General features: G+C 39.4%; 1 protein-coding gene across 1 annotated transcript in view; it reads left to right on the forward strand.

Moving 5' to 3' along the window:
- The window catches only part of prom1a (prominin 1a), a gene marked incomplete at its 5' end in the record, with an annotated part of 74,548 nt that overhangs the window by 25,084 nt on the left and 34,127 nt on the right, over positions 1–15,337 (forward strand). The window contains one exon of the mRNA XM_079671341.1: positions 1,802–2,007. Coding sequence (XP_079527467.1) covers positions 1,802–2,007 — 206 coding nt within the window. The remainder of the gene's footprint in view (positions 1–1,801; positions 2,008–15,337) is intronic.

Consider the following 15,337-nt stretch of genomic DNA (forward strand, 5'->3'; position numbering starts at 1 on the left):
TGCAAGCTGGGAGAGCCAGACCGCAGTTCATTTCCTCATATTCCAAACGAGATATTACGGTAGCAAATCACCCGGTTCTTTACGACCAGAACTATTTACCGGTATACAAACCGGAGGAACCAGGCATGGAGGGCGGTGGCAGAGACAGTGGGTGAAACTGGTAGGTTTTTCGCCTGTTTGGAGAGTTTATATCCAGTTTACTTCGTTTTAACATTGCTATTGCTTTGTATGTCGGGGGCGGGAGATTCATGTGATTGGTTGCTCGCAAAAAATCGCCAAGCTTCAGACACGCCCAGCTTCAAGATTTTTTCATGCCTGTAGTGTAGACGGGCCGTAAGCTTACTTCTTTGTTACCAGGCTCAGTCCATGCATTTGAATCCCCGAAACGTACCTGATCTTACTAAACTTCTACTTACCGTTGAACCCAAAAAACTGCTCCCTTATTCGTAACAATCTCACTACTCACTACAAATATCGTATATCAGCATTTCAAAAGTGCATGTGAACTTGTATAACATTGTTTTACAGGTAAGAACTGCATTTCTTCAACGACAACAAAACACTACACCTGGCTAAAGCTAATGAGGCTAATTAAAAAGTAACATCATACATTTTAGTAGTCATTAATGATGAAGTGTATTGTGTTATACAGAAGGGTTTGATATCAATGGAATGGAGTCATTGTTATAACCTCCATGAAGGCAGGGCCTAAGGCTTTTATATCAAACTGCATTAGTTACATCTGAGTGTACAACAGGAATGTATAAAAGGCTCCGTAATGCTTCGATTGAAGGCGTTAAATAAAGTGTTTTTTAACAAACGATATGGTACGACATTTTTATCTTGAAACAAGTGACTGAAATCGTCAGAGATGATTTCACCTGTGTTTTGCAATTTCTTAATATCCTCTATTGGAAATAAACTAGAGCTGGTAAAGTGAAAATGTGGCCCTTTTTTCCACGACTTCCTCAAATGAATTATTAAAAAACAGATGAACTGCAGTCTAACAGGTGCTATACCAAATGGGCAGTTATGTCATTTTAAGATGAAAGTACTTCAGTAGAGCAGAACAGTAGCTGCCTTGAAGTGTATTTCTACTGAAGCAGGTTTTTCATCAGAAATGCTGCCTTTCCCCTTTCATTAGAGTTGAAAAAACCTCGACATGAATGGATCCTTTGAGTTTTTTCCCCATCACCCTTCATGTGTGGCTATCCTCTCAGCGCTTATTGCAGCTTATTATTAGAAATGTATGTAAAAACCCTTTTAGCTTACTATAGCTCTTAATCAGCTGGCAGCTTGGTGTGTGAGGAAAGCATTGCCATACCATCATTTCAAGGAAGAGTCTTGTTTCATAATGTTTGAATTGGCTTGTAGTATTTGATCACTATTCAAAAATGATTTTCTAGCAATGAGTAGTGTTACGTTATGTGTTTATTGTTTACCCACAAATCCCTTTTGGACAAAGGAGTACAGAGAGAAGTTTCAGCAGTGGGATGACCTGACCAGATATTTTTAGATTTCTAAATATCCTCTGCCTCCTTGTGTGTGTCCTCCCTTTATCTCCCTTTATTATTAATCTATCCTTTCTTCTATCCCACCTCATCTGTTCAAATTCAGTTTTCCTCAACAATCCACATCCCATTTTACACTCTTGTTATTTCATCTCCCTTTTTACCTTCCCGCCTCTGATCCCCCTCTTCCTTTAATTGAATGTCCATGTCCACCACCTTTCTCCTATACTGTATACCCTTTAATAAATTCTCCTTTATTCTTCATCTCATTCCTCTCCTGCTGACCCCAGGCCATCTACTATGAGATCGGCTTCGTGGTCTGTGCGGCGCTCGGCCTGCTGTTCGCCGTTCTGGTTCCGATAATCGGCATCTTCTTCTGCATGTGCCGCTGCTGCGATAACTGCGGCGGCGAGATGCACCAACGGCAGAGGAAAAACGCAGACTGTCGACGAGGCCTGCTGGGAACTCTGCTCTTCTCCACCTCACTGGTCATCACGTGAGTACGACACATATATGTACAAATGAACTGGAGTTAAAAGCAAGCTACACTTCCATCTTTTATAGTGTGGTGTTAATGCACACATTTGTTTTCACACACAAACACACACGGTCATCAGCTTTCCCCATCCCCCACAATCTCACTGCTCACTGCAAATATCTTCTATCAGCATTTCAAAAGTGCATGTGAACTTTTATAATGTTTCTTCACAGGTAAGAACGGCATTTCTTCAACAACGCAGCTAACACTACACCTAGCTTACTAATACAACAGTAACATGATCAATTGTAGTAGTCATTTTATGATGACTGAATTGTGTTATATTCTTTTGATAGCAATGGGATGGAGTCATTGTTATAAACTCCATGAAGGCAGGACCTAAGGCTTTTATATCAAACTGCATTAGTTACATCCGAGTCGTACAACAGGAACTTTATTTTTCTAAAAGGCTCCGTAACGCTTCTATTTAAGGCGTTAAACATGGAGGTTTTCAACAAACGATATGGTGTGAAATTTCAATCTTGAAACAAGTGACAAGAATCTTCCAAGAGATGATTTCACCTGTGTTTTGCAATTTTTTAATATCCCCTACGCCGGGAACTAAACTGGAACTGTTAAAGTGAAAACAAAACACTACACCTGGTTTAAAGTGGACCTATCATGCTATGTTTGAATAATATAGTGTAGGACCATACCTATATACGGCATATTTATACTCTTTATTTTTCAAAATACCAAACAGATCATGCATTTTAGCCATTCCTCATTTCGCTCAATTTAACACTGCCTTTGCATGGGCTGATTCTGTGAGAACAGCACCATCTACAGGCCTGGCATATGTACTACAGCGTCTCCAGCGCTTTCAAACGGCAATGTCCGTGGCTGTCTCCTCCTGATTGGTGGAGTTGGCCGTATCGCCACTTCTGTGACGTCATAGAAGTGTTCAAATCTGGATCAGTCTGTATCAGATCCGTTGCAGCCCCTTTTTAAGAGATTTGGGTATGGAGGAAAATAGAGAGGGTTGTGTTTTCTGACACTTGGTGAGTTCCCTGACACACCGGGGGGGACACATATTCATGAATAAAAGACGTACAAAAGTGCATTTTGCATGATAGGTCACCTTTAAGTTAATGCAGGCTAATAAAACAGTAACATGATGAATTGTAGTCGTAATATTTTCTGCGTGTTTGTACAAATACACTTGAGTTAAAAGCAAGCTACACTTCCATCTTTTATAGTGTGGTGTTAATGCACACATTCAGGCAGCAACGCACGGTGCACACATTCACCTCTGGTCATGTTGTGAGTGAGTTTCACACACAAACACACACGGTCATCAGCTTTCCCCATCCCCCATGCGGTTTGCTATATATAGTAAAGTCCTACTGTAGATACTCTGTGGCAGCACCCTTCATGCCTGTGTTCATTCGGCACTGGTCACTCTAATCTGCAGAGGGTTCATGTTGAATGAATGAGAAACAAAACCCTTCCCCACGATACAGAAGTTAATCACAGTTATTGTATATAACAAAGTATTATATGTTTCGATTGGCTGTCCCGTCTACACCTTAATATTCTCCTTTTGCTTTCTTGCATGGTAATTGAAGGACCTACTGCTTCTGCCGTAAGGGTTTGTTATATTACTGCTACAGCTGTCATTAAATATGCACATTTTAAGCAATTGGCTGATACTTTATCCAGAGGGACATGCAGTGAATCTAGCACAGCGATTATTGCACACATTGCCAAAATGTCAAACTGTAGTAAATGTGGTGAATTTCTTTAATTTAGGGATTTAATAAGTAGTACCTCAAACTATATTCTGGATGGACGCTCTTATAATAGCTCTTTTGTTCTTACTTAAAACAGGTCAGCTGCTTTTAAAAAAACATTAACGCTGTATCGAAATGATTGCCAAATCTTGTCAAACTTTTCTCCAGAGTCGTTTAATTAAATCAAAGTTCTCTGCCGACCAAAACCGAACGTTAAAAAGCCGCAACAGATCATGAGTATTTCTTAATCCACCTGTACTTCTTATTGTAAGTATGCTTTCTCTACAGTATTTTTGAAGCAAGAGAAAAACAATCCTTTCTTTACTTCATTAGTATCACTCAGACACATTACTCAAGAAATGATAAGAGCAAATACTGTTTCAGTGCTCATATGGGAACATTCCTATATTGTTAATGAAGGGGTGGAAACTAAAGTAAGTAATGATATACCAGCTCCAGTGGCACACGATAAGGGAAATGTGTAAGGGAGTGGGCTGAAAATGTTTGAGCTTGAACTTCATTAGCAAGTACAAAACTGTACATTAAAACAGATAATGTTCAGATGAGCCAGAAATAAGTATTTTTTAATCCACATTTCTGTCTAAAATAATGTGTATATTTTAAAGTGTAAGTCTTTTTTTGCACTAGAAAAGTCCCTCTTATTGTAAGTATGCCTTCACTGAAGTATTTTTTAAGCAAAACAAAAACAATACTTTCAAAGATCTCAGACAAATGATGACCTAAAAATAACTCCTTAGGAGTGCATTACACGGGGATTTCTTAATCTAATCTAATCTAAACTCAAGAAATGATAACAGCAAGCGAAACCTGTTTCAGTGTTCATATGGGAACATTCCTATCATTGTTTAATGAAGGGGTGGAAACTTCTAAAGTACGTCATGATACACCAGCTTGAACTGCTGGAAATGTTTTTTTAACTTTTTCTATACAAGCCTATTATATAATCTGGCTGTCAGTGAAACTCATCTCTCAGAAAAGAATCTGTTTCATTGTCTCGGCGTTAGAAGAGGCATTACCCACGGGGGTCCGCAGAACAAAAGGTCGGGGAGCGCTGCGTGAGGACTGCAGGGATCCAGGAGTGTACTTAGTTTGATGTTCTTTGACTTTTTGTCTTCCTTGGAACGTAGCCGGGCTATTAGAAATTCCAGGGCAATATCCTAGAAGCCGAGACGCGAGAGTCTGAGAGCATCCTCAGAGCTCTTATTAAATCTCCCCAGCTACCAGGCAGAGGGGCTGCAGAGGCTCTAATGAAGCAATTACAGGCGGAGGAGAGGGATGAGCACCAAGCTGCAGGGCCAGACCGAGGAGTGGCGGGGGTGATATTGATTTTTCAAGAACTGTTAAAATCAGATTAGGAGGAGTTAAAGACACCCACACAAAGGTGAGGACAATGAAGGAGATAGGAGAGTAAAAGTGCTGAAAACACAAGGATGTTTACCAGACCTGGACACTGTGATAAAGGTGTAGTTCATACTGTTCAGTGCAGCTGTCAACAATAAGTATAGATCTTATGAAGGACAGGATATTCATTTATGAACAATTACGCAAGTGAACAAAAGTAGAATGTAAGTGAGCTACCCAGTACACACTCTGCCAATCTATTTGATATCAAACAAACCCCAGAACAAATCTCTTTAGGTGCATTTTGGACACTCTGTAGTCATGCTTTATGAATTTGATAGTGTAATTTGTGATATTGGGCTTCATAAATAACATTTGATTGATTGATTAGATGATGAAACATAGCCTTTTTTGTGTTACATGATTGCAGTGAATACATTTTTGAATACATCCAAGTAACAGAGTTGCATCTAAACCAGACCCATTTCTAATAATAACGAAACACTAAATATGTTGTGGGTATCTCTGAGTATTTGGAAAACAGTTGAGGAAGTACTGTCTGCAATAGTACTTCCTCAACTGTTTTCCAAATACTTATATAAGGCTTATATAATATTTGATATGGGTTTTATGACAGAATCAGGGCATGAGATGATAAGAGAAAAACACTCTTGCATGACCCTTTACTCCGATGGTGGTAGGGTCAAACCCCGGAGGAAGTGTGAAAAAGTCGTAATTTAAAACGTGAATGAGTAATGTTCACTGGGTCAGAGCGGTAGCTGTAGGGATTTGATTCACACGGATGCAAGTCATGCTGAAAATACACACAGTCCTGCACAACTGCTATGGCTGTTAAACGTGATGGCCTGTTTTCAAACACACAACAGATGTGAAGTTCAGGAGATAATTTGGTATCATATGCCCTAGGATAACGGTTAATCCTTTAATTACTATGCCATTTATAACATCAAAGCTGTATGCCAAACAAATGTGAAACAAAACAGTTTGAACATACAGTTTAGAAACATGTTATCAGTAGGAAACTCAAAGTGACGTGTGGTAGCATCACAGATGACATGCCACCCACGAACTGCCATTTAGACACAAGTTTAGAGTGAGGTGAATTGGAATTGTTATAATGATATCAGCAATGATGCAGCAGTAATGGATGCAGGCTTGTCATGGTTATGTTTGGTCTGGTGAATCCAGCAGTAGTGAACCTAAATAACCCAACTTTCCCAAAACATTGGGCATATAAGTGAACATCAGCATCCATATTAATGAATGTGGACTCCTCTTAAGTAGCTCAAAGGTTTTATTCCACACGGTCTGACAGCATATCTTTCGACCGGCTTGTTGCAGTTGTTTGTTTCATGGCTGCCCTTTTCCATTAAATGGGGAATTCTACATGTCTTGTGCATCAATAACACACATTTATATACATTTGATTAAAAGTAACCTTGATATATGTATTGTCTTTGGAGAAAATGGATGTCCATAGGGTTGAACAATGCTTGTTTGCAATGAAATCCAAGTATAACTTTATATAATCTACAACCCTCTCACCTGCAAAACTACATTCCCGTAAAACTGCAGTTTCATTTCAATAAAACTAAACTGCAGTTTCATTGCATCCAGATATATTTTGTCCCAGATTATGTTCCCAGACTAAAACATGTGGTTGACGTTAACTCAACAAAACGACCTGGTTAGGTTCTGTATAAAATCATTGTTTGGCTTAAAACAAGTATTTTTTTTTCTAAAGCCCGCCTCAGACTGTCCCGAAATTGACACCAGATGGACACACGATAAAGGAAATGTTCAAATTCGGCTCTGATCGTAACAACATCGGGCCATTCGTGAGGGCATCTTAAGCCATCGTTGCCCCGGCAGCAACTTCGTGAGCGGTGGCAAAATCTTTTTCATGCCAAAAAATTGCTGAAAAATCTTGGGAAGGTTCATTTTCGTGTTGAATTTGTGTCTCCATGTTGCCCTTCGTAAGGCCAGCGTGAGGGCATCTTGTCAAATCGTGTCATCTTCGTCTTTACTTCGTGTTATCATCGGTGCCATCGGGCATTTTTCGCCTCACGAAGACAATACGGAGGTAACAAGAAGCTGCTCGATTATCTTAGGAAGCCAACACGACTTCGTGAAGCCCTCACAATGCCATCGTGTAGCCATCATATTATAGTACGATGACATCGAGATTGCATTTATTGCACAACAAAATCATGTAAACATATTATGTAAATAACCCAATTTGTGTTCTGTGAAACTGAAAAGGATATTACATTGCTTTTGTTGATTTCATTGCAGTTGTGTGTCTTATATGTAATTTAGGTTAACTTCCTGTTTTATTTAGATGCTTTTATTTTGAAGGCGAGTTTACGCTGTTGACAGGAAGTTGTTATTGCTATGGAAACAACATGACAGAGTGTGTGGTTCGGGTGCCATCGCGTGGCCTTCTGTAGGCATCGTACTTGCTTCGGCTGTTGCTTGGCTGTTGACCAAGTTCGGGGCCATCTTCGTGCGAAATTCAAAATTCCATATTCGTGTGTCCATCTGGTGTCAATTTCGGGACAGTGTGACAGGGGCTTTACTGAAGTTACAGATGTGAGTCAAACTTCATTTTGGGTGGGGATGGATTCACATGGAACACAACAGCCAACCACCTCAATACAAGCACCTCAAAATCAAACGTTGTATGGCACAAAATACATTTACCTTAAAATTGTTATTGCCCATGCAGTTTCTTCATAGACTCCAACTGTGCAAAGCCTTCACAGATGAGCCATGTTATACTTCAGCATGTGTTTAACGTATCGTGTCTCAGCTCATGCATACATACATGAACTGTGTAGTAAATGGCATGTTGCACCGAGCCTGCCAGCTATGAAAATGTCATACCGTACATTATTAAATCCACAGCAGCCGCTTTTTCAGTCTCTAACCATCTAACCACTAACCAGAGTCCACACGCCTGATTTATAATGATGAAATGAAAGATCCTTCCCTCTGTTCCGGCCAAGTGGAAGACCCCTGCCTCATGCAGTTACCCAGAATGCATTTCAGCAAGCTATTTCAGTCGCAGGGTGTCCAACACTATTAACACAAAAGGTCTTAACATTATGAGCTTAGTAATTCATGCTAATCACAAGGAGTCTAATTAATGATAATGTAGGCGCCAGTGAACCTGCAGCCTGCACTTTAAACCTCAGTCAGTTTGAAGGTGAAATATTAAGATATTTTATTACTGAGAAATCTACAAGGGGGTGTCCTCAGTGAGTGTAATGAATACCACCTTTATGGCTTCTTTTTCACTCCTGTCAGTCTTTACCTTCAAGCCAACAGAGACACAAGAACTCATCTTAGACATCATGTAAGCAAATACAAAAAAAGGATTGTATTAAGTTTACATTTTGGTGAATATTCGCATTTTAGAGGTCATACTTTTACCTCATGTGGAAGCGAAACAACAGTCAGCCGTTGTGTAAAAACTAAAGGAAGAAAACGCTGGAAGCATGCCGAAGAGTTGTTTCATAATGGACTGCATAAACAAACATAAATACAAGAATGCAATATTTAAACATAACTTTACATATAAAGCAATAGGAGAGCAACATGACGCAAAAGTTTCAAAGGGGCTGTGCGGGGTATTCCGAAATAAGACAATATGTCCACACAATGCCTTTGAAGTAATTGTTTTCCTCAGGTTAACAAATGCTTTGAAATGGGACAACGTGTCTGTAGGCATTCAGTCTTTGTTCAGTGTAGTGCTGTGTATTATATTAAGCAATTTACATGTTAGAAAACTCAATTTCCTGAGCACGTCTCAGCTGATTTTGGATCTAAAAAGCCCCTTTTTTTTTTAAGAGATTGTTTGTTACCTGGTATTTTTAGAGGTGGCATAGGGAGTGTTATAATTGTATAGCAATACAAGCCCTCCAGAGCAGAATCCGAGGGTTGATCAAATCATGTATTCTGCCTCGGGCCAGTGCTGATGGAAACATAACGTGCGAGGAAGCCAAAACCTTAATCTGTCAGTGTGTGTGAGTTTAGTTTATAACCTGTATGGGCTTAGGGGGAAACACACAGTAGGACCTCTCTTAATAATGTGACAAGAGTTATTAGCACATTATTCTGCTGAATTATTAATAAAGTGACCCAATTAACGAGTAGAAACAAATGTTCCTTACTTGTCCTCTTGTTATTTCTCTGAAGGGAAGCAGGAGTTCAGCGGCTACAGCCTAGAGACAAATACATCTAATGTCAAATCTATCTAGAAAGATGTCTTTATGTACATTTCGAAGATAGAAACTCCAAAGACCAATGTAAACACTGCTAGGATTGTACTTCTCTATTTTCCTTTCTATAATGTTGTAGTTGTTATAGCTCTTATTAAATAACTGGTATTTGGTGCTTTATTGAACAGTGTTTGTTTGCAGCGCTAAGAAGCTAACTGATTGTAGTGAACACACACAGGTACTTACTGCTGACACAAATACGTGAACACAATCTTTCTCGAAACACAAAACCAAGCGCACAATTAGTCACTTAGAGACACACAAGCAAACATCCTCTTCCTCTGTGAGCAGCCTCTCCGGGGAGTCGTCACATCCAGCGCTATTTTTAGTGGATTCATTAATACTGAGATGAAGTTCACTCTGTCACAGACGATGAAGATGTCACTTTCTGAATACATGTAAATGTCAAGTTACTGGGATGGAAATAAATGTGACTTGACAAATCCGAGTTATGGAGAAGTTTGCTGGTTTAACATATTGGTTTATTTTAACCCCAAGATATGAGACAGAACTTTACTCAAGGGGGCCGCTGCAGCAAAAAGAATAGGGGAAAGGAATTACATGTAAAAAATCGAATAGATTCTAAAAGTTTTATATAAAAATAGCCAAATATTTAGTAGAAGAATTGATATACCGTAATTTTCGGACTATAAGCCGCGCCTTTTTCCCTATTTTTCGACGCTGCGGTTTATATAACGGTGCGGCTAATCTATGGATTTTTACAGCTAACGGCCAACACCTTTAACTCTATGGGCTCTATGGCCGGTCCGCGGACCCCCACCTTTAAGCGGCGGGTTCAAGCAGGAAAAGCTGGAGGCCGGAAAAGAGTGAGACGGGTAGCGCGCAAAAGTAAAAGTGGAACCGAGAGTGGTATGCCACTGCTGCGGCTTATATTCAGGTGCGGTTTATAATCCGAAAATTACGGTATTTGCTTCATTTCATTCTGTTGTAGCTGCCTTATTCATAGATACATTTTCATAAGTTTTTTGATCTACAGGAGTTTCACGAATGTACCCAGAAGATAGGTGTAAATTATTCAGAATAGCTTTAAGAAGATCAATGGAAGTGTTGAGATTTCTGTCTTGAAACCCTTTCAAAAACACGGCTGCTCTCCGCGTTCCTGAATCATTTATTTTGGAGATGACAAGTTGTTGAATTTCAAGTAAAGTTTCCTCTAATGAACTAAACAGATCCCAGCTCAGATCCCTTTCTACAAATCATGAAACCCAATACACTTATGATTGCAGCTCGCAGACACCACAAAATGTCAGCTTTTCACAAACCACTGCCAAGCTAATTAACTGGAGAGCTTGTTGTCAGAATTTCCCATAGTTGATCACATCTCCCGGCGAGACGATCATTCAAAGTTTCCCTTTTTCCCCGATTTATGGCTGGAATCTATTTTATTTTTTACTAATTACATTTTTTCTTCATTTCCTTTCACGGTCTGTGGGTTCTCGCAGTATGCTCGCTCCAAATCAATACACTAACAGGAATTCTACGAAGTGAAACTAATTGATGTTCACGGCTCGGTCCGGCTTCTTTTGAATTTATTTGAGACCTTTGTGTTGATGATAAGGCACATTGTTTCAGAGGAGAGGGAAAAGATGTGAGAAGGCGTACGGCTGAGAGGTGGTCTCTATCTTATGGAAAACTGGCTAGGGGGATTTATTACATAGAAAGAGCAGCATTTCAAACACAGATACAGCTTTCTCATCATTTCTTTTTGATACTGTTTTTTAACTTTGTGGCAAGCATATTGAGGGATAAACGTCCAGTTGCCAGATTTAAAAATATGTCACAATTCCCCTTCTTTCCAGCTGTGGCTTTTTGTTTCATTACATGTTACTTTTATCCAAAGCGACTCAATACTGTGGGCAATCCCCACAGGAGCAATTTGGGGTGAAGTGTCTCAGGGACACAACGACATGCTGACTGCAGTGGGGTTTGAACCTGTGACCCCCCCCCGCCCCCCGATCCAAACACCAACGCACAACCCACTGCGCCACACGCCTCTCCTTGTTCACTCGTCTTTAGGATCTCTGGTGATTGTCTTTCTATATTAGTAAAGTACTATTTGTCCAGACAAAATAAATTATCCTTATGATTCTCAGAAACAAGGAATGACTCCACTTTTTCACGATCTTCATCAAGTAGATACTCATTTAGACTTTTTAAAGTGACACTTTTCCATTATGCAGTAGGAGAAGATCAATCAACTTCTCCATGACATTGAATTACAGTATGTGTGTGAAAGAATCAAATTGTGCAGATAATGACACACAACAATTCATTAAAATTATGCATCTAATAAAACAAGAAGGGGACTCGTAATGTAAATTCCCCCTGATGGGGAAATGCTACAAAAATGTTCTGGTTTCTTCCTTGGCTCATGCTACACCCCTCCACCAAGTGTCATGAAAATCAGGCCTGTAGATTCTTTGTAATCCTACTAACAAGCAGACCAAACTAACGAAAGAAAACTCCTTTACAGAGGTAATAGGTATCGGTGCTCTTGATATTTGATGATAAAAACGTACTGCCTACATGCATTGTACAGTGAAATGAAAAATGGGCAGGCAGCAGAAGGTCAACATCACAGGATGCAGTCACACCTAGAGTTCATTCGATTTCAACCATACTCAAATGGAACACAATATTGGGAAGTGGCATTTACAAATGATTTGGAAACTAAAGTGACGTGGACATGTTTCTTGAGAGAATGCATATTGGACTTTACAGCTCTCTTAAAACGTCGAGTTTGACAGGACTTTGAAAGACAGATTACTGACCGTTATCACCATGCATGTTGTAGTCTTCAGGTCTGTATAATCCCATATCTGTGTATCTTTTCCTGCAGTAACTGTGCAAACTCCACATTGACCTTGTGATAAACATACTATATGCAATGAACAAAACTCAACACACCTCCTTGGATCGCATTGATTGCAATCATTATACGCATAGCTGTGGAATCAGTGAGGACAAAATCTGTGACTATGGGCCTGATGTACAAACATGGTGCCTGCATTAAAACCATGCATACGTTTCTTCCCACACAAAACTGGCATACGCTTTTCCTATTCTTTAAATGTAAAAGTTGGAATGAGGTTGGTTGGTGGTTGCAGCAGTTTTGCCTTGCTATATTTGCAATTTCTCCCTGCTGTGTCCGCCATTTTCGTAGCTATGTTTTGTATTTGTGTTTAGGATTTTGCACCTTGTCCTGACCTTAAAAATCCTAAAATCGGCACAAAAAAAAAAAAAACATAACATTTTTGAGAGAGGGATTGAGAAGGGGTTGTAAGGAAAATCCTACCGCTTTTGAATGATTTATGAGGGATGGATTCGTACCCATCATTTCGTTCTCTCTGTGCATACTCGTGAGTTGCATGCCTCCGGCCATGTTTGCTCCGCGCTGAGCCAACTGAGTGGGAGATAGACCGAACCATTAAAACCAATCACTGAGATTCAGCGAGTCTGACTTTACAGAACGTCAGGTTCCCTCACAAACAGTCCTCCTTCGTGTATTAAAAGACCGAGAGCTTCTTAGTTAAATGCAAATTAAAGCTGATTCAATAAAAACATGTTTGATAAGTCGAGGCTTAATAGAGTGCAAGAAGTTGTTATGAAGTTACATTGCTTCAACAGCTATTCCTTGACAAGTTGTTTTGTTTTGGACAGCTGACATTTATTTTTAAATCCCACGGTTAATATTTGCTTGAAAGGTTAATTATGTTCATAACCTCAATCAATCCAGGGATGGTTTACCTGAGCAGAACAAATCTGTTGTTGATATCCTCAAAGTAATCCCTGTCTCTCTCCTTAAGAAATCTATACAGACAAGTTTCTTGCTCAGGGGCTCACATACTCGCTTGAACCCAGAAGTTACAAAACTGGAAAACCGCAGTTTAAAAAGGGGGCGCAGAGAGGCTGAACTCCAATTAATGAGTTGAATAACAGAGTCACCACAGACAAATTGCAAATCCTTGACATTTATATGAAAGAGGCGGACTGTGAGGGGATCTGCAGAGATGTGTCTCAGGCTATAAAGACGAAGGCTGCAAGTGCATGAAGAGTTTATTTCATTTGTTACGTTCATGGTATGCACAACTTAATGTATAATAATTGTTTACAAATCTGTTTAGTGTCTCTGTGAACACACCGTTGACCAAAAAGAAGTAGGGAGAAGAAAATAATCTCATATTACCTGCCCCTTTCAAAAAAAAAAAATAGAAATATATGGTGTGTCCTTCATATTTCTTATTCACAGCCAAACATAACAGTTTTGTAGGATAATAAGAGAAACACAAAAACGTAAAACAAAAAATATTTAGTTCCCACTTGACAGTTAACGGAAATAAACAAAACGACAACACCAAAACATCACATGTACAAGGGGAAGTGTAACACCCTCATCTGAGTCTCACTGGAGAAGATCTGTGAGGTGACACACAGAAATAGTTTTCTGCTTGAAAAGAAAAAGTGTCTAATCTTGTTTAGACATTGCATTACATTGTTCCAGCTGTTAAATTAATCGCAACACTTCCTCTGACTGCATGTTTTAAAGTTTAATCGTGAAACAATATGAACTTTAGAGGAGCTTTTTAAGATACTACTGGATTAAAGTGACAGTCTGTGGCCGTTTGCACGACTCTGAGCCAGACAGGCTGTTTGGTTCAGAGTTTAGTATTCATATCATTCCTGGACTGTTTAGAGTGGAATTAATGTTCTGTTTTCTCCCGTCAGACCACTGCTGCCAGGTTTTAGACAGAAACGTACGAAAACTGAGCAAAACAGCGATGTTATCTTTACTGGGTTTTCATGCCTAGAGCAAAAGCCCCAAAGTCAAAACTACTCAGTGTCTGTTTAAATTCTTTATGGGACACCGTGCTGCTCAGAGCCGAGTTCAGACTGTGACCTGGCTCTGAGAAATGAGTGCAAAACAGAGACGCTATAAAAGGGATATAACAATGGCTAGTCGAGGAGAAAACATTATTAGGTGGAAGACAAACAAGCTAACCAGAGGTATACTGTAACTGTGATGAAATTGAACTTAAAAGAGACTCGTGGAATGTGGCATATGATGGGAGTGTAGAGTGAATGAAGACTGTTTAAATTACAATATCAAATAATACAAATAGTTGCTACTAGCTGCTGCTATGACGTTTTATTTACACAATAATACGTGTGTGATTGCCACTGGTCTGCTCCTGAGAAACACAATTATTATATAATAAGACGTTTGATGTCTTTAGGAAACTGCGTGGAAGTTTAAATATGTCCGAATACATTAGTGCGGCCCTCCACTCCAATTTGTAGTTATAGTTGGTTCTGGAATAATCTGATTCAATACCCTATTCACATACTAAACAAGCTGATAGGTTATCACATATGTGTTACATTGCATTTAGCTGAAGCTTTTATCGAAAGAGACTTACAATAAGTGCATTCGACCAACAAGAAACAAACTTGAAGGAAACAGAATCATATAAGTACATCAGGTTTCATAGAGCTAAAACATTACAAGTGCTCCTCAACTAGCTTTAGATAAGCCAATCCTTTATTAGTATATAAGTGCTTTGTTAGTAATTCTATCGCTCGAAGTGGAGTCGAAAGAGATGAGTTTTCAGCTCACAAGCTTTTGAATACAGGTCACTGAGGTCAGGCTGGCACAAAAATGCTTAATGTTTAAACATGTGAATGTAATGTTGTTATGGCATTGCAGGAAAAAGGCATTCCTGCACAGCACCTAGTTTTGCACATCAAATAAAAATAAACAGCAATAGCTACATTATTTATTTTAGTTTGTACAATAACAACATCTTTCATGTGCTTCTTGAGTGATAGGATAATGAGAGTAAACAGTTCCAGCAGTGTGAAAGCAGCGAG

The sequence above is a fragment of the Notothenia rossii genome (assembly GCF_949606895.1).
Source record: "Notothenia rossii genome assembly, chromosome: 3".
Taxonomy (NCBI): Eukaryota; Metazoa; Chordata; class Actinopteri; order Perciformes; family Nototheniidae; genus Notothenia; species Notothenia rossii.